Below are 24224 nucleotides of genomic sequence, written 5' to 3'. Positions count from 1 at the left end.
GAGCCTTCTCTTCAGGGATGCTGGGGCAGGGAGCTGTGCTCTGGGAAGTGGGCTCAGTCACCACATCCTTCACTGGCTTGCACGGTGCCTTCTCCCTGCCTGGACAGCACTCGATGAAGTCCCTCTATGGGGGCCCTTTCTGCACCTGACTGCCCCTCCCTGCTCTCCCCGCACCAGCCTCAAAGACCTCCCCCAAAGAAGGGGAAGAGACCGGGGAGTGGACGGGTGGTCCCTTTAGCGAGCCTCACAGTCTGTGTTCCTCGAGCGGGTCTGGCCCGGGTCCCACGGGCTTCTCTCCGCCGACCACGTGTCTGTGTCCGCCCGTCTGCAGAAGCACCACTACCGGGAGCTGCCCGAGGAGGTGCAGCAGACGCTGGGCGCCCTCCCTGACGACTTCGTGCGCTACTTCACCTCCCGCTTCCCCCACCTCCTCTCACACACCTACCGTGCCATGGAGCTGTGCCGCCACGAGAGGCCCTTCCAGCCCTACTACCACGAGCCCCCCGAGCCCCAGCCCCCCGTGACTGCAGACGCCCTCTGAGCCGGGCGGCCTCCACGCTGGTGGCCTCGCTGGGACTGAGGGCCTGGTCTCTACGAGCCGCAGCCCGCTGCCTCCTGGCCGAGCAGGGAGACCAGGCCCGGAAGCCAAGTGCCTTGAGCTGCCCACTCCGCAGCCAGCAGGGGAAGATGCCAACTCCGGGCAGAGGGAAAGGTGATTCCCCCCCACCCCCCCAACCTGCGGAGGAGCTGGGAAGACACTGGTCATGAAAGTTGGACCACTGGGGGATGTCTGCAAAGGAGGACTGGTCCCAGAGGCAGAGAGGAGTGCCGTCCGTCTTCTCCTGGATATACTCGCTTCAGACTCGCATTTCTTTTAAAACTCCCTGTCTGATGCCAGCCTGTAGGCCTTTAAGGAAGAGAGACGAAGGACCTCTCTGTGTTGCCCGCGTGCTGGGTCCAGGAGCGCCCCTCTCTTGAACCATCTAGGCCGAGCTGCTAGGTGTGGCCTCTGCTAGGAGCAGGGCCCTGGAGGAGAGGGTCCCTGGGAGTGGGAGGGCCTTCAGAGAGTGTCGTCCCTGGGGATCAGAGACTCTGTGCACCCGCAGGCTCCCAGGTCACTGTGACCAGCGTTTCCTCTGGGGCAGCGAGAACCTTGAGCGTAGGGGTGTGGTGAGGGGACAGGCCAGCCCGAAACTCTGAAAGGCAAGGCCGTGTCTGCAGGTCTCACAGACACCGAGAGGATGCTGTGGCCCCGGGCATCAGTGGCCTGAATGGTGGCCTTCAGTGGGTCCGTGCCTTGGGCACTCGGGGTTATTTAGGAGCATCTGGAAGCAAGAGGGGATAAGTCCCCTGGCCACGAGGGGTAGAAGCTCAGACCCGGGCAGGGACAGGCCGGAGGGGCCGGAGGGGAGCAGGCCAGATGGGACATTCAGGGCCCACCAGGGGAGTCCTGGCCAGCAGGCAGGCGGTGAGGCCACTCTGTCCCTGGGGCCAGCAGGACGGGCCAGGGGGTTGAGGGCCGAGGCCAGGGTCACCACACACTTTGTGGGCAGGCTTTTATGTTTCTCTTGGCAGATTTTAATAACTTTTTATTTTGATCATACCGTAGAATGCTACATTAGTGTGAGCTAAACTGAACTTGAAGCTTACTCATGAAGAAGCAATGCAAGAAACAGAATAATACACCTTCTATTTTGTAGGGTAGCCCCTGGTTCTCTAATGCTGAAGAGTAACGTCGTGGCAACACTATGCACGTGTATGACACAACCTCAAAATCATGCTCTCTAAATTAGGTCAATACCATGGGTTTTTTCCCCCAAAATTAATACAATGTTTAACATTAGTTTTAGTCAAAATTTTCTGTCTTTTCTCTGCCGAAAGCCCTTAGAAGTTTAATGCAGTCAGGATACAGGTGAGGAAGCATTTTCTGAGTACCTTCTCTAGCCGGGTGGAGGGATCACTGCAGTTCGGTCCTGGTGAACTCAAGAGACTCTGCTCAGGAGGAAGAACGTTACTGTCAAGTTTCTCTAACTGACAGAGAGAAATCGCTGTTTCTTCTCCTCGCAAGATGTTTTCCAACAGTGGATTTGAACGAGAGCGTCACCAACAACACTCATTCCGCCTTCAGTGAATTTAACTCCCTTCCTTTCTGTCTGCCTAAAGTCATCTTCTCTCTCTGTCTCTCTCTCTTTTAAAATTATCCTACATCTTTAAACCTCATCAGTTACCTCATTTAGACCTAGGGACCTGGCATCCTCGGTCAGCATCAGGTCTCGTACCATGCTGTCCGTTTTTCAGGAACTCGGAAAACCACCGTCTTTCTCCTCCCAGCTCTGATGCTCCCGGGCCGGCCCCTTCCCCGGCTGTTCTCATACCGCTCTGCAGGTCGCTTTGCCGCCAGGGCAGATGATGAGACAGTTCGAGGTGGAGAAGCAGAAAGTGCCGCAATTGATTTAAGGGACTGTCAGCTTCCCGCGCTGCTGGGGGCGGGGGTGGGGGGTCAGCTGCCTCGTCTTTGTCTCTGCTGAATGCTCTCTCCGGGGAGTAGCCAGGCCATTCCCAACACCCCAGGGTTTGTGTCATCTCTCTGTTTTGGCCCCTCTTGCCTCCAGGACAGCTTTTTTTTTTTTTTAACTGCCTTTTCTGCTTGTGGTACTAGTTTTTAACCATCCCACTGTCTCAGACTCGTTTATTCACTGTATTTTATTTGAGGGCTTCTATATGTGCTGGACAGGATATTGGGTGCCAGAGACAGGTGAACAAAACAGGCCAAACCTCAGCTTTCACACGAGCCAGTGGTAGAGAGCGGACAGGCAGTGGTGGGGAAGGGCGTGCGTCTGGGGTTGGCACCCAGCAGATCGCCTTCTGTTCATCTTCTCTCCGTCACCTTTGGGAACCCGGGCACCCATCAGTCCTCCCAAGTGGCCTGTAGAGGTCTTGTGTGGGTGCCCATCATGATGACACCTCGGGCACCATCTGGTTTGTCCTGGTCTCTAAAATTCTGGTTTCCTGTTGTTTTGAGCAGGAAGGTGTTCTTTCATGAAAAGAGGGTTCTGCAGTCGGCCACGTCCTGTCACAGCTGAGCTGTTGATCTGATCTTTTGTACAATTCCTGGAAGGCTGAATTTTCACAAGTACACCATCTTTATCTTCTTTTTTTTTTTAATTTATTTTTGGCTGTGCTGGGTCTTTGCTGCTGCACACGGGCTTTCTCTACTTGTGGCAAGCAGGGGCTACTGTAGTTGAGGTCACCAGCTTCTCATCGAGGTGGCTTTTCTTCTTGCAGATCACGGGCCGTAGGGTGTACAGGCTTCAGTATGCTTCAGTTAATTGCCCCGAGGCATATGGAAACTTCCTCAGACCAGGAGTCGAACCCGTGTCCCCTGCATTGGCAGACGGGTTCTTATCCACTGGACTACCAGGGAAGTCCTGTCTCATCTTTAAGACAGAGTTTAGTCACATCTGTTAGGAATCCCAAGGATACCATCGTCCCTTTAAATCTTGTATTGAACCTTGTGTTGAATCTGTCCTTGGCACACTTGCCAGAATCCTCATGCTGCTTCTTGAGTCCTTTTAACTTCAGTTTTTAAAGAGCTCCACCTGTCATGGGCACCAGAGCATCTGCTCACTTGGCAATCATAGGTGTTACATGATGTCACTAAAGCACCTGATGTCTCATGCATGCCACCTGGGCACCAAGTTCCTCTCCCACCTCCCCCTTTCTCAGTGCAGTAGTCCTCGTCGACTCTCCCCAGGGAGACATCATTCCCACCCCTTACACATCTTTCAGTGGGAGATCCACCGGTTAGCAGGCCCAGTTAAGTACTTCTTCCTACCAAATTGAGAAGGAAGTTCCTTATCAGAGCTCACCCTGATCCTTTGAGTGAGGTTTTGTGTGAATGCCATTCATTTATCACCACAGTGAAAGAGAAGATCTGGAGTCTGGTCTGACATCGAAGATGTGAGGGGGGCCTTTGGGTCGTAGAGTTTTCTCCTCTTGGACGCTCTTTTCTCTGAAGTTGAACCACGGCCAGGCTTGGCTTTCCCGGGACTGTTCTCACTGTGTATCTCTGTTCTTGGGATCCTCAGGCTTGAGGTCATCCAGGGAGGTGGGCTGGTTCCGTTTTCACAGGCTTCTGTGGAAGGGCCGGGGGACAGCGCACAGCATACCTGAAAGAAGCCTCTTTCTATTCTCTTGAGCTTTCTCTCCGATCGTTCACCTTCTGAAATCCCTCTTCTTCATACTTCCCAGTGTTTCTTTTCCTTGGCCACCCTTCACCATCCTGGAGTAGTTTCTTCAGTTGACTGATCCTTTGGGTGAGGTTTTGTGTGAATGCCATTCATTTATCACCGCAGTGAAAAAGATGAACTGGTGGCTGGTCTGACGTCAAAGATGAGGGGGGTCCTTTGGGTTGTAGGGCTTTCTCCTCTTGGACGCGTCTTTCTCCGAAGTTGGCCCGGGGCCAGGCTTGGGTTTCCTGGGGCTGTTCTCATTTGTGCATCGCTGTGCACACTGAGCTTGCCTGGAAGTAAGTCTCTGGGTGTCCTGTACAGATGAGCCAGAATTCCACCTTCCAGGGTTGGACCATTATCATTCTTTGGGTTTTTTTTAGACCATTATCTTTTAAACCAAAGAGTCTACTCTTTGTATATTTGGTTTTCTCTGTGAATCAGTGATTTCCCACGAGTAACTGGTTCCAATTCTTGTATCAGGACTTAAATCCTCTCTGTATTCATTGGAAAACCGCAAAGACAGCATCCACAGTGAGCCTCCCCACTGGAGCAGCCTTAACCAACACTTCCAGCCAAAGTCCCCACCCCGCTCACCTCACCCCCTGTTCTCAAGTGTCCGGCAGGTACAGTATTCCTTTTCAGTGTCCCGGAAGCTGTGACGGGGGCGTCCCCACTGACCTAGAAAGCATTACCAGTTGATTCTGCCACATTCTCAGATGCTAACTTTATGTAGTGTTCTTTTTGCAACGACCTATTTATTGAACCTATTTATATTTATTTAATTTTTACGCTGAAGTGTGTCCAGTGACAGTTGCACTTGCTTAAAGCACATCAGATTTGCTTTGGATAAACACCCCTGACCATTTTAAAACTGGAAAAGTTATACTGTATCCTTCCATGGGATGGACGCCTTACAGCAGTTTTGTCATTAAAGGGTGAATAATTTGGTCAGGGTGAAAATGTTAATTTTTAAGTGAGTTTTGGTTTTTTTTTTTTTTAATTCTGTGCCATTGTGTCTTCTCTGTGGATGGTTAATTGTTTCATGGGTATGTGTTAATCGTGTGATACAATCCTCTTTGTGGAACCTAAAAATCCTCTTTTTAGCTTTATATTTTATAAACTGCCAGATTGTACAATTTTTACGTGTATTTTTAAAGGTTGATAATGTGAGGGTAATTATCTAAGTTAAACAGCCTATTTTTGTACCTCCTGTACAGTTTTATAACTCTGCTGATCAATGATGGCACCTTACGCTGAGCCAACCACAAATAAAGGCAGTTTTAGATTTGGAAGTCAGCTCCATTTTCTTCAAGACTTGACCACCACTCTCAGACCAGGGGGTCATGCTGAGCTGTCTTCCTGGGTAGGTGTCTGGCTGGTGAGGGAGCAGTGGGTTCAGTGGGTGGGAAGACTGGCAGGAGGGGTGTGTTTACCTGATGGTGTTCATGGCAGGGTCCCCAGGCTGGAGAGTCCTCCTTAGTTTCTTTATATTTTTTAAAGAATTTTTTTTTTAATATGGACCATTTTTAAAGAAAGTCTTGTATTGAATTTGATACAGTATCGCTTCTGTTTTATGTTTTGGTTTTTTTTTTTTTGGCCGCAAGGCATGTGGGAATCCTAGGACCTCCTCGTCCAGGGATTGAATCCATACCCCCTGCACTGGAAAGTCCTAACCACTGGGATCGGTCCTGGGTGTTCTTTGGAAGGAATGATGCTAAAGCTGAAACTCCAGTACTTTAGCCACCTCATGCTAAGAGTTGACTCATTGGAAAAGACTCTGATGCTGGGAGGGATTGGGGGCAGGAGGAGAAGGGGACGACAGAAGATGAGATGGCTGGATGGCATCACCGACTTGAGGGACCTGAGTTTGAGTGAACTCCGGGAGTTGGTGATAGACAGGGAGGCCTGGTGTGCTGTGATTCATGGGGTCGCAGAGTCGGACGTGCCTGAGCGACTGAACTGAACTGAACCACTGGGCCGCCAGGGAAATCCCCTCCTTAGTTTCTGTGGGCAGAGCTTCCTTGAAACACTGCAGAAAGTTTCCCCGAAAGTACTGGTTCAGGCTGAATTCCAGGAAGGTGGCCAGATTAGGACCCACATGCCTTGTGGTGAGGCAGGGGTTGGGGCAGGTGTTGGTCCAGGAAATCCACAGGGGAGAAACACCAGGGAGGTAACTCAGCCAACACAGCAGTGGGAAAGACACGACCTGCATGTGTCGGAAGCACGTAAGATGTCTACCCACATGCCAAGGCATGAGCTCAGTGGCCAGCCTGGTTGGACTTTAGGATCCTGCTAACATGCTTTCACCCCTCAGGCCGCATCCCCTCTGGTGACATCCGAGGATGCTCTGCTTTCTCTTGCACCGCCAGGAAGGGGTCATTCACTGGAGGACCCCAAGGGCCCGCCAGCCCCTGGACAGCTTAGCAAGGGCTCTGCCTGGAGACTGGCTCCTTCCACTCGGCCAACCAGCACCCCATCCTCCCACCTCCCACCCCTACCCCCACCCAGCAGACACAGGGGTCATCCCTGAGAGCCATGGACGCTCCCTCTCTCTGAAGCACGGATCCTTGGATGCAGCCAAGTCCAAGGGAGCAGGAGGAGCTGCAGGGCAGGAGGAGATGGGGATGACAGGATGAGATGTTTAGATGGCATCACTTGGCACCTGCTTGCTGCCATCTGTCACTTGATGCGGCTCTCAGATTCCCCACGAAGCTATTGAGCCCGGGCTGCGGTTATGTCTGGGACTGGTCCAGGCCAGGGAGGGAGGTGGCTGGTAGCACGCTCACCCGCCTCTGAGAACAGGGAGAGGCCAACAGGTGGTCAGGCCAGGGCCATGGGCTTCTTTTTGCCCCCAAAGTTATTAGATGTATGTGCAGATATACCCAATTGTATTCCATCAGTGAACACACTTGTTTGTACTATCTTTTTGTATTAGGCCCATCTGTCCTGTGTGCTAGACACATGCCTTAGCTTCAGGTTTGGTTCAGTCGCTCAGTCGTGTCCGACTCTGTGACCCCACAGACTGCAGCACGCCAGACTTCCCTGCCCATCATCAACTCCCAGAGCTTGCTCAAACTCATGTCCATTGAGTCAGTGATGCCATCCAACCATCTCATCCTCTATCGTCCCCTTCTCCTCCTGCCCTCAATCTTTCCCAGCATCAGGGTCTTTTCCAATGAGTCAGCCCTTCACATCAGGTGGTCAGAGTATTGGAGTTTCAGCTTCAGCATCAGCCCTTCCAATGAATATGCAGGACTGATTTCCTTTAGAATGGACTGGTTGGATCTCCTTGCAGTCCAAGGGACTCTCAAGAGTCTTCTCCAGTGCCACAGTACAAACACATCAGTTCTTCGGTGCTCAGCTTTCTTTATAGTCCAACTCTCACATCCATACGTGACCACTGGAAAAACCATAGCATTGACTAGACAGACCTTTGTCAGCAAAGTAACGTCTCTGCTTTTTAATATGCTGTCTAGGTTGGTCATAGCTTTTCTTCCAAGGAGTAAGCGTCTTTTAATTTCATGGCTGCAGTCACCATCTGCAGTGATTTTGGAGCCCAAGAAAATAAAGTCTGTCACTGTTCCATAGCTTCAGGAGATGATAACAAAAGAAAATCACAGTTAACCCCACCTGCTTGTCTGTCTCCCGGGGCCAGGCAGGCACTGGGCTGGGATATCTGTGCCCTGGTGGCTGGCTGGCCTCAGTTCTCTCCCATGGCAGACCAGTATTTCCTCAAGATTAAGAGCACTTAACAGGACTTGCCTGGTGATCCAGCAAACGAGACTCTACGCTCTCAACACAGGGGGCCCAGGTTTGATCCCTGGTCAGGGAATTAGATCCCACGTGCTGCAACAAATCCCAAAGATACTGTATGCCACAACTCAGACCAGGTGCAGCCAAATAAATAAATATTAAAAGAAAGAACACTTAACATCCTTTCTTCGGTGAAAAACAAACCAGACCCTTTGCCAAGGCAGAAAATCACATCATGACCCTGTGTCTGGGCCAATGAACTGTGAGCAGACGAACAGGGCTGGCGAGAACATGGGAGCCCCTGGGAGACGGTATGGAAAACGCCAGGGGTTCCTGGGCGCCGTTTCCAGACGCAGGAAGGGCAGGGCCGGCAAGACAGCAGCTGAGTATATAAACTTGGCCTCTGAGCGGGTTGGCAGGTAAGCCCAGTAAGTACCCTTCCCGCCCCCTCTTCCCTGAACCTCCAAATCCACCTTCCCTTCCCCAGCCCGGCTCAGTGACTTGGATGAAGCCGTAGAAATACAGGCTCGTGAGTCTGTCTGCCTCTGCCGTGCTAAGTCACTCCAGTCATGTCCAACTCTTTGCAACCCCAGGGACTGCAGCCCACTGGGCTCCTCTGTCCATGGGATTCTCCAGGCAAGAATACTGGAGTGGGTTGCCAGGCCCTTCTCCAGGGGATCTTCCTGACCCAGGGGTCAAACTCAGGTCTCCCACATTTCAAGAGGATTCTTTACCATCTGAGCCGCCAGGGAAGTGTGTCTGCAGGCATTGCAGAGCTGGAAAGAGTGACCAGTCACCAAGATGATTCATGACCCAATCAAGATTCCAGAAGTTACCAGAAACTGGAATGCTGAGCCCAAACAAAGATGATGGCATTAATGACAGGGCCAGAGGTGGAGGGCAGGGCTGTGAGGGGCTGGAAACTCACTGACATTTGATGACACAGGAGTTTGGCCTGGAGAGACGTGGGAGGAGCTGGTGGGGGTACAGATGTCTGTCACGTGATGCGGAATAAGGGTCTAAGCTGGAAGCGGGGGCACAGGGTCCCCAATGGCAGATCCTGGCTCCGGGAGGGCAAAGGGCTGCTAACAGCTTGAACCGCCCAGCCAGGCCAGAGGAGGGTTGCAAGGGAGCAGGTGCGGTCTCCGGAGGAACCCAACAGAGGGGAAGGGCCTCACCCTGAGCAGACTAAGGGAAAGTCTTCTTTGGGTCAGAGGTTGGGCTCGGGTCCCTTCCAAATCAAACCTGAGGGCTACCCCTCCCTGTGATGAGTTCCTAGAAAAAGGGGTGTGACACAGGAAGCAGGGTGGGAGGCACCAGAAAGAAGGGTTCAGGGTTCACCGTGGGGTGGGGGTGGGGTGGCCGTTCATTCTGCAGGATTCCCCAGAGTCACCTCTTGCCATGGGCTGAGAGGCAGCTGGTACAGATAAGAGAACCAAGAGCCACAGGACCGTTTCCCAAAGTTCACGCCTCAGAATATGAGTTCCAAGGGAGGTGAAACTCAGAAAAACAGGCTCAGCGTCCAGACACGTTCAGGAAATGCTGAATCAAATAAAGATTCCCCGTTCACTGCAATGCCATTCAGAGGCCTTTCATATACTCACAGGAGATTCTCCCAGCGAGGATGTGCCCTTATCTCCCAACTATTGCTTTTCATTAACGGGAATAAAGAAGGAATGGTGTTTGCAGTGGTGGAGATGATGTTATCTTTTCATCAGATTTTGTTTCCCTCTTTCTGGAAACCCAGGAAGACAGCAGTCCCATTCTCTCTTGAAGTTAGGTTAGGGCATGTCAGTGGCCCTTTTATCCACTGACAAATGAACTGAGGCGGTTCTCTGTTGTTGTGACACATTTCTGATTGTGGCTGGGTGGCATCCTTATAGCTACAAAGCTTGCACAGAAGTTGGAGAAAGGGCGGTCAGGGTCAAGCCCCAGAACTCGCCTGACAAGGTCCCACCGCTGCCCCTGGACCCAGACTCTGATAGTTAAAAACCACAAACACCTGGTAGTATCTGACTTTTTAAAATTTTTCTAAAAATTTTAAGTATAGTTAATTTATATAAAATTGTGTTAGTTTCAGGTGTACAGTACATTGAATTATACACACACACACACACACACACAAAGAATCCACCTGCAATGCAGGAGACCTGGGTTCATTTCAGTTCCTGGGTTGGGAAGATCCCCTGGAGTAGGAAGTGGCACCCCACTCCAGTATTCTTGCCTGGAAAACCCCATGGACAGAGAAGCCTGGCAGGCTACGGTTCATTGGCTTGCAGAATCGGACATGACTAAAGCGACTTAGCATGCACACACGTGTCTCATAAAACCTAGCCATTAGCTTAAATCTAATTAACATTTATTGAACCTGCTCTTGGTGGTTCAAAGGGGAAGGCACAAGAAGCTTAGCAGAGAAGAGAAGGAAATAAACGGACCCGAAAAGCGATTTGCTCAGAAGTCACAAAATGGGTCGAGGAGGAGAGGGGGAGTGGAGGAGGGGAAAAGGTCAATGGCACATGAGCCCTGATTTGTGTTTAAAACTAAAATCCTGTGGGCCCCTCGAAGCCTTGGATCCTGATGCCCCCGCCCCAGCATTTGACCAGCATTGTGAGAGGAAGGTTTCAAAAGAACTTCTATGAAGAAATCGAGGCACAAATGTACCAGGAGAGATCACTTCAAAGCCAGCAGAACTTCAGCAACTGTGGCCTCCACTGTCTTGGTCTCTTGCACACATACATGCAAGCTCACTCGTGTCTGACTCTTTGCAACCCCAGAGACTGTAGCCCGCCCGGCTCCTCTGTCCATGGGGTTCTCCAGCCAAGAATACTGGACCGGGTTGCCATTCCCTCCTCTGGGGGATCTTCCTACCCAGTGATTGAACCCCAGCCTCCTGCATCTCCTGCATTGGCAGGTGGACTCTTTACCACTCAACCACCGGGAAAGCCCTGTCTTGGTCCCAGACGCATACTCATTTGTGTCTTTCCTAAGCCAGGACTTTCAGTGGCAGGCGCTGAGGGGCAGGCCTGTGAGAGCAAAACCTCTGCTTGTGGGTGAGCCCAGCTGGCTGCCTAGCACCAGCTCTGAAACTCTGCCTCTTGGTACAAAGCTACTCTGCCAGGGGAGGGTTTTCTTAATTGTTAGGTGAAGTGGCAGATGTGAAAAGATCTCAGAACATAATCATTCCTAGGTGTAAGTAGTTTTGGGTAGTAGGGCGTGTCAAATACAGGGAAGACCCTGCTCCCTGATGTTGATAAGCCTCCTGCAGGGGTTCAGTGGGCGGTTCATCCAGGATCTGTCTCATTCATCCAAGGCCCCAGGAGCACAGAAAACACACATCAAAAGAAATAGCGGAGAGGGAATTCCCTGGTGGTCCAGTGGTTAATACTCAGCATTTCCATCGCCATGACCCGGGTTTAATTCCTGGCTGGGGAATTCATATTTTGCAAGCCCTAAGGCATGGCCAAAAAAAAAAAAGAAAAGAAAAGAAAACATGGAACTACCATAGGCTACAGCAATTCCACTTCTGGGCATTTGCCTCAAAGAGTTGAAAGCAGGAACTTGAAGACTTGTCTGGACCCCCATGACCACAGAAGTGTTATTCACAAGAACCACAGGAGGAATCATCCCAAGTGTCCACTGACCAACGAGTAGATAAACCTAATGGGGTGTATTCATCCAAGGGGATGCTATTCAGCCTTCAAAAGCAAGGAACTTCTCACAAATGTGCTATGGCATGAATGAGCCTTAAGGACATCAGGCTAGGTGAAATAAGCCAGGGCAAAAGGACAAATGATGTCTGATTCCACTCACAGGAGGGCCCAGTTACAGGGAGAACAGTGGTTGCCAAGGGCTGTGGGGAGGGGGATAGAAAGCCAGTGTTTCAAGGAGAGGGGCGGTGTTCACTTTGGGATGAGGGTGAGGGATGGTGGTTCTAGAGAGGAATGGTGGTGGATGTTACACAAAATGTGAATGTGTTTAATGCCCCAGAACCCTACACTAAAAACGTTAGAATGGTCAATTTTACAGGGTATATTTTGTTGTTGCTGTTGTTTAGTCACTGAGTCATGTCCAACTCTTTTGCAACCCAAGGGACTGTAGCTTGCCAGACTCCTCTGTCCATGGGATTTCCCAGGCAAGAATTCTGGAGTAGGGTGCCATTTCCTTCTCCAGGGGATCTTTCTGACTCAGGGATTGGCTCCCACATGGGCAGGTGGATTCTTCACCTATAAGCCACCTGGGAAGCCCCAGTATATATTTACCGGGGTTTAAAACAAGAGGTAATAAACAGAAAGTCACAGTCAGATATCATAGCTGGGACAGGAAGCATGTGACTTCTGAGAGGGGAATTCAGTCAAAAACCAGGCAACACTCGTTGAACCAGCAGCAGCCCAGGGAACAACAGCTGCTGGAAGCTGGACCTCGGCCACCCTCTTTCCCCATCACGGCAGCACCCATTTGCTGGTACAGGTAAGGTGATGCTCCCTGCTTCCCTCTTGGCAGAGTGGAAAGAGCTTGGGATAGATTGTCAATCAACACTTGAGTTCTTGTTCTTGCCCTTCCCCGGGCTTCCCCCACCCATTCCAGGCCCCCCATGAGCACAGGGGCTGATATGCAGCAGAATTTCCTTCAACTGGTCAGTCGTTGCATGAGGAGCTCAGCCAGCCATCTCTCTGAATCCAACAGCCTATTGCTTTGTGGTTATTTCCTGATTTTGTCCTTTCTCTTCCTCTCCTGCTCTGTAAACCACACAACCCTCTTAGAAGCCTGGGGCTGCCTTCCTGCCATGGCCCACGTGGGTCCAGGTCATCTGGACTGAGCTCAGAGCTGATGCTTAGGGGACAAGTATAGTCCCCAGCCTCTTGGGGTCACACCCAAGGTTCCTGATGAATCCCATTCAATGAAGTCCTACCTGGTTAGAAGGGACTTTCCTATCCTGTGGCTCATAGTCTCAAGGAGCCTCTTCTTTCTAGATACGTGGGAATTTCTCTTTTCCCTTTGTATTCTTTTGTGAAATTTACTATGTGACACACAATGAACACATCTATGTAACATGCATGTGTATTGCACAGTAAGATAATGTAACGATCAGCCCTGAACCCAACACTCAACCCAAGGACGAAGTACCACTAAACTTTCCATCTACCTACTGTGCTACTCACCTCCCACCCAGACATAAATAACCAGCCTCCCAAAGTCTGTTTCAATTGTTCTCTTGATTCTTTTAATTTAGTGCTTTATCACATCCATTTATTTTCATTTTATGAAATAGTTATATAACATATTCTGTGTGCCAGCTACTGTTTCGAATACTTTTAAATATTGTCATATAATTAGTTTAATCCACACACCATGCCCATAAGGAATGTGTTATGGTTAATCCCATTTTACAGAAGAGAAAACTGAGGCACACAGAGATAAAGTGACTTGCTCAGGGTCACGCAGAAACCAGGTCTTCTGGTTCTTAGTACAAAAATTTCTCTAGGGCATATATCTAAGGGTGGAATTGTTGGTTATAGGATATAACACTATTCAGCATTAGAACATAATGCCTGATTATTTCTCAGAGAACCAAAATACACTCTCACCAGCAATAAACGAATTCCTTGACCCACAGCCTGTCCAACAATTGGTCTTGTTGACTTTTTTAACTTCTGGTAGGCTGCAGTCCATGGGGTCGCTAGGAGTCAGACACGGCTCAGCGACTTCACTTTCACTTTTCACTTTTATGCACTGGAGAAGGAAATGGCAACCCACTCCAGTGTTCTTGCCTGGAGAATCCCAGGGAGGGGAAGCCTGGTTGGCTGCAGTCTATGGGGTCGCACAGAGTCGGACGAGACTGAATCGAGTTAGCAGCAGCAGCAGCAATCTAGTAGATATAAAGTGGTTCCTCATTGTGGTTTTAATTTCCCTGGCTCTTATTGAATTAAAGCATCTTTTCATTAGTTGAGACATTTTGTTTTCTTTGAAATGTTCATCATGCCTTTAATATATTCAAAATTATCAGTTATTTATTCCAGCATTAGTGATCTTGAGGTTTTGCTTTAGAAATCTTTCCTTGCCCCAAGGACATAAAAATACTGTCCTATATTTTCTCATGGGCTTCCCCAGCGGCTCAGCAGTAAAGAATCTGCCTGCAATGCAAGAGCCGCTGCAGGAGCCGAGGGTTTGACCCCTGGATCAGAAAAGTCTCCTGAAGTAGGAAATGGCAACCCACTCCAGTATTCTTGCCTGGGAAATCCCATGGACAGAGGAGCCTGGTGGTCTACAGTCCACGGGGTCACAGAGTTGGACACTGTTTAGCAACTAAACATATTTTCTTATAAAAGTTTTTCAAGTGTTCTTTTACACATGAGTCTTTAAATTAGATAGAATTGATCTCTTCATTCCACGTGAGGTAGGGATACGTTTCCCATCTTTTTCCTCCGCATAGTTAGCCACTTGATCCAGCTTCATTCACCTGTATCCCTTCTCCCCCCCAGTGATCGCCAGGGCTGGTTTCGTCAGATGTGTGAGTTTCATGCGTCTATTTCTAGGCACTTTATGCTGTTCCACTGGTTAATCCGTCGACATCTATACTAATATCATATTTTATAGTAAGTCTTAAAACTAGCAGCAAATTCCCTCATTTTATTTTTCTTTAGGAGTGTCTTGGTCCTTTTGTTCTTTCCATAATAAGTTTCAGAATCATCTTTTTGTACCATGATGCCCTTATTAGGATCCATTGGAATGTCATTAAATCTATGGGAAGAGGATTGTCCTCATTATAGTATTGAACCTGTTAGTCATAAACATGGGCTGGTTCTACATTTATTTAAACTGTACTTAATGTTTTTCAATAGTGTTTTATAACTTTCTTACTATAGGTCTTATGTACATTTTGCTATCTTTTTGCTTCTGTGTATATATATATATATATATATATATAATTTCTATCTTTTTGCTACTATACATAGGGTGCTTTTTAAATTACTTTTTTCCCCTGGAAACTCCATGCAGCATGCAGAACTTCCCTGACCAAGGATCAAACCTGTGGCCCCTGCAGTAGAAGTGCAGAGTCTTAACCACTGGACCATCAGGAAAGTCCTAAATTACAGTTTTGTATATTACTGTTATACACAAAAGCAATTTCTTTTTGGATATTGGTTTTTGGATATTTCTTCTGGGATATTGGATATTGGATTTTCTTGTGAAAATCTCTTATTCTGAATCATTCATCCGATTGATCATTCATTCGGATTTTCTACCTAGGCAACCACATAATATGAAAATACTGATGGTTTTACTCTTTTCCCACGCCTAGGCCTTTAATTTCTTTTTCTTGTCATACTATATTGTCTAGGACCTGTGGGAAAATGTTACATAGAAGCAGAGATAGTTGTCATCCTTTTCTGGTTCTGGATTTTAAAGGAAATGTCCTAAAATTTCCTCATCAAAGAAAATAATACATATGTAAAATAAATAATAGTACATATGAAAACTTTCTCTGATTTTCCTTTATCACATTAAGGACATTTCCATCTAGCCTGCTGAGAGCTTTTGTCATGAAAGAATGTTGAATGTCATCATTTTTTTTTTCCTAGATCTATTAAGATGATCATATGGTTTTTTCTTCTTAAAACTATAATGTAAGTTTTTAGTATGGGCTCCTTCAAAAGCAGAGCTTGCAACAAGGACTACAGTTCAGGTAGATTATTTAATTATTGAAGCCAGGAAGCAGGAAATAAGGAACAGGAAGACTGGGGCAGGGAAGGAGAGAAAGCCAATAGAAGATGCATAACTGATGCTGCAGGTGTAAGCAAAGGGAGTTCAAGTCTGTCGGGACCTCTGATAGGTCTACAGGATGCTGGCCTGATTGCCTATCCAAAGGAACGAGGCTGGAACTGTGTTTGCCAGTTCTTGGCCTCTTGTTGGTTGAGGGTTTCATGTTTAGGGGACTTGACACTCCTAGGCTTCTGGGAAACACTAGCCAGTAGCTAAGTGACTCCTTAAGCATTGGAGAAGCCTGAGAAAAAAAAGCAAAAAGAAGCATGGTATAAACCTGAGGTGGGACCCTGGAGCATAAGATGAGTCTAAGGTTGCAGGAAATTATCCACTGCAAATGCAGCTGATTTTAGAGAAGAGCATAAGCAACGTGACATAGAGCACCAAAGTTTACTATTACCAACAATAATAAATGACATTCATAGCTTTCTCTTCTATTGTTCGACCAACTTTTCATAGCTAAGCGTAACTTGGATATGATGTCTAATATTTTTAATACATTGCTAGGTTTGTATTTTTCTTATTTTTCATTTATATTCATGAGTGAATATAAAATATAAATATAAACAAAACATGTATAATATAAATATAATATATAAAGCATAATATAAATTAAAATATAATGTAAAATATAAAAATTATAATTTTATAATTTAATTTTAATTTTTCTGTTTCATCCTAATTTGTCTCATTTTGGTATTTAGGTTAAACTGGCCTCATAGAAAGAGAGCATGTTCCTGCTATTTCCATTCTCAGAAAGAGCTTTTGTAAAATTAGAATTATCCCTACTTAAACCTCTGTAACACTGTCTAGATTTGATGTTTTCTTTGTGGGAAGATTTCAAATTATGGATATAATTTTTTTAATAGTTGTAGAACTATCCAGGTTTTTTATTTCTTCTTCAATCAAGTTAGGTAAGTTCTACTTTTTCTAAGATTTGGTCTACTCGGTTTCATATTTCTTGGCATAAATGATTTATAGTCTTTTAATTTTTAACTTTATTGAAGTGTAATTGATTTACAACATTGTATTAATTAAATGTTCGATTATGGTAAAATATACATAACATAAATTTCACCACTTAACCATTTTTGAACGTATATTTGGTTGTCTTATATTCACATTGTTTCACAGTGGATCTTGAAACATTTTTAGCTTGTGAAACTGAAACTCTATACCCATTAAATAAATTTTTAGATTGGCCTATAATGTACAATATTATGTAAGCTTCAGATGTTCTACACAGTGGTTTGGTATTTGCATACATTTTGAAATTATCGCCACAGTAAGTCTAGTATCCACCTCTCTCCATACAGAGTTACCAAAATATTATTTGACCATATTCCTTATGCTGTATTACATACCTGTGGTTTATTTTATAACTGGTGCTTTGTACCTCTTAATCCCATTCATCTATTTTGGAGCCCCTTAGCCTCCAGCAACCACCCATTCGTTCTCTGTATTTAGGAGCCTGGTTTTGGTTTTGTTTGTTTTGTTTTCCAGATTCCACATATACGTGAGGTCATATTTGGTAATTCTCTTTGTCTGATCCATTGTTATTCATTAGTATAACGCCCTCTAGGTCCATCTGAGTTGTTGAAAATGGCAAGATTTCATTCTTTATGGCTGAATAATATTCCGTTGTGTAGATATACAACCACATCTTTATCTATGCATCCATTGATGAACACTTAATTTGCTTCCACATGTTGGCTATTGGAAATGAGGCCACAGTGAACATTTGTGTGCACATATGTCTTCGAATTAGTGCTTTTGTTTTCTTCAGAAGAATACCCAGAAGTAAAATTGCTGGATCATATGGCAGTTCTATTTTTAATTTTTTGAGGCACCTCCATACTTTTTTCCACAGCAGTTGTACCAATTTACGATCCCACCAACAGTACAAAACTGTCCCCTTTTCTCCACACCCTTGCCAATGCTTTTCATTTGTTCTCTCTTTGATGATAACCGTTCTGACAGTGGTGGGTGATATCTCAATGTGGTTTTGATTTGCCATTTCCCTGATGATTAATGATGTTGATCATCTTTTCACATTTGCTTCATTATTCATAATAGAGAGATGTTGTATTAAAATTTCTTGCTATGATGATGGTTTTAGCTCTTTGTTGTTCCTTCAAACTAAGCGCTTACAAGTTTAGAACTCTTATAATTTCCAGATGAACTGATCCTTTAATCTAGGTACTCCCTCTGTCCCTAATAAATATGTTTGTCTTAAAATTCCCTTTTGCTTGATACGAACAGACCTTTCCTGGTTTTATTTTGGTTAGCTTTACTGGTGTATCTTTTACCATTCGACTTTCAACCATTCCACACTCTTATTCATTAGATGTGCCTCATAAAAAATGTAGATCCAAGTTTTGTGTTTAAATATTTTAAAAATGTAAGCTGAGATGAGAATTTAGGAATGATTGAGCAAATTACTCCCTATAAACCCGGCTAAAAACTGAGTTTAAAAGCCTGCATTTTCTTTCTTTTTGGCCATGCAATGCGCATATGGAATGTTAATTCCTAGGGGATCAAAGACTAGGGCTCCAAGGTTCACCCTCAGAAGCGAAGAGTCTTAACAACTGGACACCAGGGAAACCCTAAAAGGAAAATCCTAAAAGCCTGCATTTCAACAACATCCACAGTTGGCAAGAATCCTGACCCAGAAGGCTGCCCTCCAAGGCGGTGTGTTTGAGCTATTTTTCTGTTGTTGTTCCGTCTCTAAGTCATGACGACTCTTTTCAAACCCATGGACTGTAACATACCAGGCTCCTCTGTCCTCCACTATCTCCATTTAAAAAAAAAAACAACAGTTTTAGGTTTACAGCAAAATTTAGGGCAAGTAGAGACTTGCCACTTACCTCCTGTCCCCATACATGCACAGCCTCTCCTGTTACCAACATCCCCCAGCAGAGTGGTCCATTTCTCATAACTGATGAACCTGCATTGACACGTCATTATCACCCAAAGACCATCGTTGACATCACGGTTCAGTCTTGGTGTGTACATTCTGTGGGTTTGGGCACGTGTGTGCTGACACATATGCACCATTGTAGTAGCAAACAGAGCGGCTTCTCCGTCCTAAAGTCCTCTCTGCTCTTTCAGTCCATGTCTCCCTCCCTTTAATCCCTGGCAACCACCAATTCTCCAACCAACCACTCCTCATTCTTAAATTCTCACCTCAGTTCCATCACCTAATATCTTTGTGATTTATTAATTCACCTGAGCCCTGAACTTCCTCAGATGCACAATCAAAATTGGCAGATTTGGTGTGATAATGAGACAATGTATTAAAACCTAAACCTAGTCCCTAACAAAGAGTAGGCATCAGGAAATGCTAGTTTTCTTTTCCTTCCTCCTTATCTTGGTAACATGAAATCACATTTAGCTAAGAAAAGAGACAGGAAAGTGCCTGGGGACCCTGTACATCACCAGAAATCTAAGGGGGAGGGGGCCAGAGGAAGGAGGAGAATGTCCAGCTTTCGCCTCCCAAACCCTCTTTCCAACTGGGAAACTCCCTCCTAGGTTAACCCCAATAATGAGTCCTGTGGGATTCGGGGCTCCCCAGATTTGGGGCTTGTAGCGGTGACTGTCCTGCGTCCACACACATCACACACACATGAGCCCTGGGTGCTCGCCCCACCCCTGATGGCAACGTGCTAGGAGGACTAGGCTATGTCCCACCTATCAGCTGACTCCTGGCTTCCTCTGCCCAGTTTCTTATAGGCCTGTGGCCCTGGGAGCTGGCCTTCCATGTGGCTTCCCCAAGACCACTCAGATAATGAGAGGAAATACGATACAGCTTACAGAAAGCTGGGAGTTCCGGACTGCCGCTGGTCACCCCTTCCTGACCAGTGCCCTTCACGTCTCTCCAGGCAGTCCTCAGCTGTTCCCTGCAAACCTGTGGACGCCACCCGAGATGTCCCCTTTTGGTGGCTGGGGAACGCTCGCAGCCTTTCTCGCCCTGCTCTGCTGCCGAGGTGAGCCTGGGGATCCAGACTGGGTGTGTGCCAGCCAGCGGGTATGTCACCTGTACCCCTGGTATCGTGCAGAGAAGGGGGTCCTGGTCCTGAAGTCGCTAGGGCTTTGAGCACAGCGGCCACCCGCCACGGTTGTGGGCTGCTGTGTGAGCCTGGATTCCCCATGACCCCATGACCCCATGACCCCAGGGCAGCAGGTTGGGGTCCTGGCCTTCACACGCTGGGTTGAACGGGCCCCATAACTTCAGGATGTGTGGATGTGGCAGGTCGTGGAGACTGATGAGGAAATGAAGGGAGGCTGAGGCTCGAGGGAAGGTGAGGGCACATCCCAGCTGGTCTTCAGAGGTGGCCCAGTGGACAGCAGAGGTCAGTGGAGGGCATTGTCTTCTGCTGACCATCAAAGTGCAAATGAAGCCCCTTCCAGGGAGTCCAGGGGACGGTGAAGAATGCCTCCATGTACTCAGTGCTCTGTTTTGGAAAACCTGGCAGGTGTTTTCATGGCAACCATGTAGGAAAGGGATTACTAACCCATTTGACAGATGGACAAACTGAGGCTCAGAAAGAGAAAGCACTTTGCCCAAGGCCACAGAGCTGGCAAACTCGGGATTCAAATGCAGCTCTCTCTCTCTGTCCCTGCAGAGCCTCTCTCTTGCCCCAGCTGAGGGCTAGGTGGGGCGTGCGGGTGTGGCGGGAGAACAGGGCACAGTACAGGCCCAGCTGGCCGAGATCAGTTCAGATTCCTCACCTTCTTCCTCGCTGGGCTCTGACCCCCCTGGTCTCCTCTCTGCCCAGGGTCTTAGTGCTGGTGGTTTTCTGCCCTCAGCAGACACCTGCCAGCCAAGTCCCCCCATCTCCTTCATCCTTAGCTCAAATGTCACCGTTTCCATGGAACCTGTGCTGAGCACAGTATTAACATGGCAGCTGCACCCCACTCCCTATTTCCTTTCCCAGGTACTTCACACCAACTGAAAACAGGTTAGTTTCCTTGTTTGTTACTCTGTGTCCCTTGCGGCAGTGTGAGCTCCACTAGGGGAAGCCTTTGTCTTCTTCCGTCTCTGATGGCTCCCCAGAGCCTAGAATGGTGCCTGCCACACAGCCGGTGTTCTACAAGGATTTGCAGGAGAGAGTGAAGGAGTGCAGGAGGAGCTGAACTCATGGACACAGGGCCTGAGAGGACACGATCCACTTCCATTTCAGGGAGGCCTTCAGAGAGGAAGGGTCATTTGGGCTGGGGGCCAAGTTTGAATACAATCTTCTTGGGGATAGAAGGTGTGCCTGATGAAGACTCACCAGGAGGTGAGAAGCTAGAAAAAGAGCAGTCAGGGACAGGGAGACAGCTAGAGGGCAGCCCCCTTGATCTAGATCACAGGCAATAATGTCTGCACAAGGAGAGAGGAGCAGAAGGGACCCCTTGATCAGAGTGCCCACCATGGGCAGCTCCTCCAGGCAGGGCAGCAGGGCTGTCTGCTGAGCAGAGTTTTCTGGTTTCCAGGTTCTGGTGAGGAGCAGTTCGAGGTACCCATGGAGCCAAACCACCTGTTGGTGGGGTCTGGAGAGTTTCAGGTGATTAATTTTACTGCCAGTTGTACAGACCCCAAGAAACTTGTTCTGGAGACAGCCCTACACAAGACTTTCCTGGAGGACCAAGCTCAGTGGAAGTTGTGCAAGGTCATCAGCATCTCCAAGAACATGGAGCTCATGTGCAGTTTCATCTGCGGCGGCAAGGAGGAGATGAAAGTTTTCAACATCACCGTGTTCTGTGAGTGTTGCCCACGGGGCCCTGCTCCCCGAGACCGGAGCCTGTGTCTGCAAACCCACAACGAGCTGCTCTGTCACTGCTCCTGGGCACTCTCCTATGGCCTGCACCTCCCTGGGCTCCTAGATCCAGGCCACAGTCTCAGAATCTTCTCAAACCCTCCCCTGGCCTCCTTGAACCCTGCCAGCAACCAGGATTTTGAGATTTGCTCAGAAGCAAACAATCCAAGCAAGGTTTAGACAAATCTAAAAATCATTTCCACAGTTTCCTCCCACTGGGGAGCACCCCCATCACCAGAATGCCCTGCATCCCATGACAAGCAGCAGGGACCCCATCAGGAGGGCTGGCACAACCATTTCACCTCCTGGAGAGAAGGTTGTGGTCTTATCTTCCCCTGAGGGCCCTTTCCAAATGTGTAACCATCACACACACACACACACCTGCCCATGGGCCACAGAGACCGTGGAGAGACGGGGTTTCTCTCAGAAGCTCGGCACTTAGGGTATCTCTCAGAACTGTCAAGAGTGGACAAATGAGTAGAAAGATATCCTAAATCTACCACATTATCCTGGGGTAATGGGGGCTAGGTATTCTAGTTCAAAAATGAACCCAGGGAGATGTCCTGGTGGTCCAGTGGCGAAGACTACGTACTCCCAATACATGGTACACGGGTTTGATCCCTGGTCAGAGAACTAGATCCCACATACCACAGCTAAGACCTGGAACAACAAAAGAAATAAATCTTGGGTTTAAAAAAAAAAAAAAAAAACACAGGAACTCAGGGAACCATGGAGTTTAATAGTAAGGGATAGCGATAGTTTTAAACCTGATCCTGCAAACCAAGGCAGCTCTGACTCTTGCCCCCGCCCCTAAAGACTCTCACAATTCATGGCCCCATTCCAGTGAGTACTCCCTTCTAAGTCTCTCTCAACAAAACCATCCAACTGTTTCATTTTTGAAATTTCTATTGAATTTATGGAGAAGAAAGAGACACAGCCAAAACTTTTATCTTTCTAGTTGACTGAACTGATTCTGAACCTTTTCTTTGGAGACACCAGGGCACCTCCTTTCTTGTCCGTTGCAGAAGTCATCAGGTCCCTGAAACTACCACCCAGGACATCGTTCACCCTGAACTGCTTCCTCCGTCCAGCCCCAGCCCACTTCCTGAGAACACCGTGGTCACAGGGGATGATCTGGGCTGGGTGGCGCCTGCCCGAGCTGCACCCCCATCCTGAGCAGACCTCCCTTCCGCTTTCCTGCAGACCCTCCAAAGCAAGTGCTGCTGACGCTGTCCCACACCTCAGTGGCCGTAGGGACACTGTTCACCATCGAGTGCAGGGTCCCCGCCGTGGCACCCCTCGAAGGCCTCACTGTCACCCTGCTCCGTGGTACTGAGATCTTGTACAATCAGACCTTTGTGGGGACAGCACGTTTCCCCCACGATGCTGTGGTCACCCACCACACCACAGCTCACAGGGAAGACGGCCACCATAACTTCTCATGTGAGGCCCAGATGGACCTGCGCTCTCGTGGCGGTGGCCTTGTCCACAGAGTCTCAGATCCCCAGAGGCTTGAAGTCAAAGGTGAGGGGGAGCCCACAGATCAGGAGGGGGGACATTCGCTTTCAGCCCTTCAGGGGAAGAAAACACCTTCGCCCCACTCTCTGCCAGCTCAGGGGAGGCACTTGGGGAAACGGCACTTGATCCCTGGGGTTACCCGGAGCTCCTGGCGAGTTCCTAGCTTGGACCCTGACTAGTTGCTTGGTCATGAGTGAGCTGGGTGACCTTAACCAAGTCAAGCTCGTCTCTCTGGCCTTGACCCCTCTCTGCAGTGATAAATTTGACCTGACTGACTCCTAAGGTCCCCTCGAGTTCTGCTTCTGTGACCCTAGATGTCAGCATCCTCTTTGTCTTCAGAGAGTTTGGCCGAAGCTCCCTCATCTCTGCCCAGGGAGGGGCTTGGCCTGGACCACGCCGCAGTGCAGACCGTGAGGTCTGGCAGTGCATGGCAAGGGGACCATCTGAGTCCATCTGCCCTCACGGTCTCACAGAGGCCGGCTGGTGGCCCGGACCCCATCCTCCTTCCCTCCAGTGATAACACCATCTGCCACTCATGCCTGCAATGCGGAGTGACAGCAAGCTGCCCAGGGGTGGGTGGGTGGGTGACGGTAGACAGCTGTCCCTCTGGAGCCTGGCACCTGGGACCGGAGGACTTCTGTGACCTCTACCCCTTCTCTCCCCAGAGCCCGTGCCCAGCAACCAGATGGTGATCATGGCGATCGTGATAGTGCTGCTGCTCTTGTTCTGGTTCAAATAACTGCGGAGAAGTAACACCTGAGTGCAAGCCGCTTAGAAGAGGCTGAGACGGAGCCACTGGGCACAGCCCCTATGAGCTGCGTGGCCACTGTCATGGCGGCCACTGGAACTCAGTGTGGCTCCTTAGGCTGTGTCCAGGCCTGGCTGAGGGACCATGTGAAGCAGCCTGAATACAAACACCTGGACTTAAGCCCATGCCTTCGTGTCGCCTCCTGGGAATGGCCAGGAGGGGGAGCCACCAGGCCTGGCTGAACTTCTGTCTCCAAATGTCTCCTCAGCCTCCCTCCGCCCTCTCCTTCAGAGGCCTTCCTGAGCCCCAGCAAACCCAGGCCCTGGTGTGCCCCCAGGACGATCAGCCCGGCCACCAGGCACCCAGCCTCATGGGACCCTGAGTGACTCCCTGAGGGAGGGTGGGGAGACC

At 48.5% G+C, this 24224-nt stretch overlaps 2 protein-coding genes across 3 annotated transcripts in view; both read left to right on the top strand.

The window, feature by feature from the left end:
• The window catches only part of ERN1 (endoplasmic reticulum to nucleus signaling 1), an 82520-nt gene extending 76996 nt beyond the window's left edge, over window positions 1–5524 (top strand). For both annotated transcript variants that reach the window (XM_061392358.1, XM_061392359.1), the window contains one exon: window positions 332–5524. In XM_061392358.1, the coding sequence (XP_061248342.1) occupies window positions 332–541 (210 nt within the window). In that variant the 3' untranslated portion in view covers window positions 542–5524. The remainder of the gene's footprint in view (window positions 1–331) is intronic.
• Window positions 5525–11823: 6299 nt separating this feature from the next.
• Window positions 11824–23819, top strand: LOC133232650 (intercellular adhesion molecule 2-like). The gene is made up of 5 exons (XM_061392365.1): window positions 11824–12452; window positions 19469–19732; window positions 21225–21491; window positions 22751–23071; window positions 23731–23819. The coding sequence occupies exons 2-5, from the start codon at window positions 19534–19536 to the stop codon at window positions 23802–23804; spliced, it is 861 nt and encodes a 286-aa protein (XP_061248349.1). The 5' UTR covers window positions 11824–12452; window positions 19469–19533; the 3' UTR covers window positions 23805–23819.
• The last annotated feature ends 405 nt before the right edge of the window (window positions 23820–24224 follow it).

This window comes from Bos javanicus, chromosome 19 (assembly GCF_032452875.1).
Source record: "Bos javanicus breed banteng chromosome 19, ARS-OSU_banteng_1.0, whole genome shotgun sequence".
Taxonomy (NCBI): domain Eukaryota; kingdom Metazoa; phylum Chordata; class Mammalia; order Artiodactyla; family Bovidae; genus Bos; species Bos javanicus.
The sequence above is the reverse complement of the archived record's forward strand: the minus strand, read 5'-3'. Positions and strand labels throughout refer to the sequence as shown.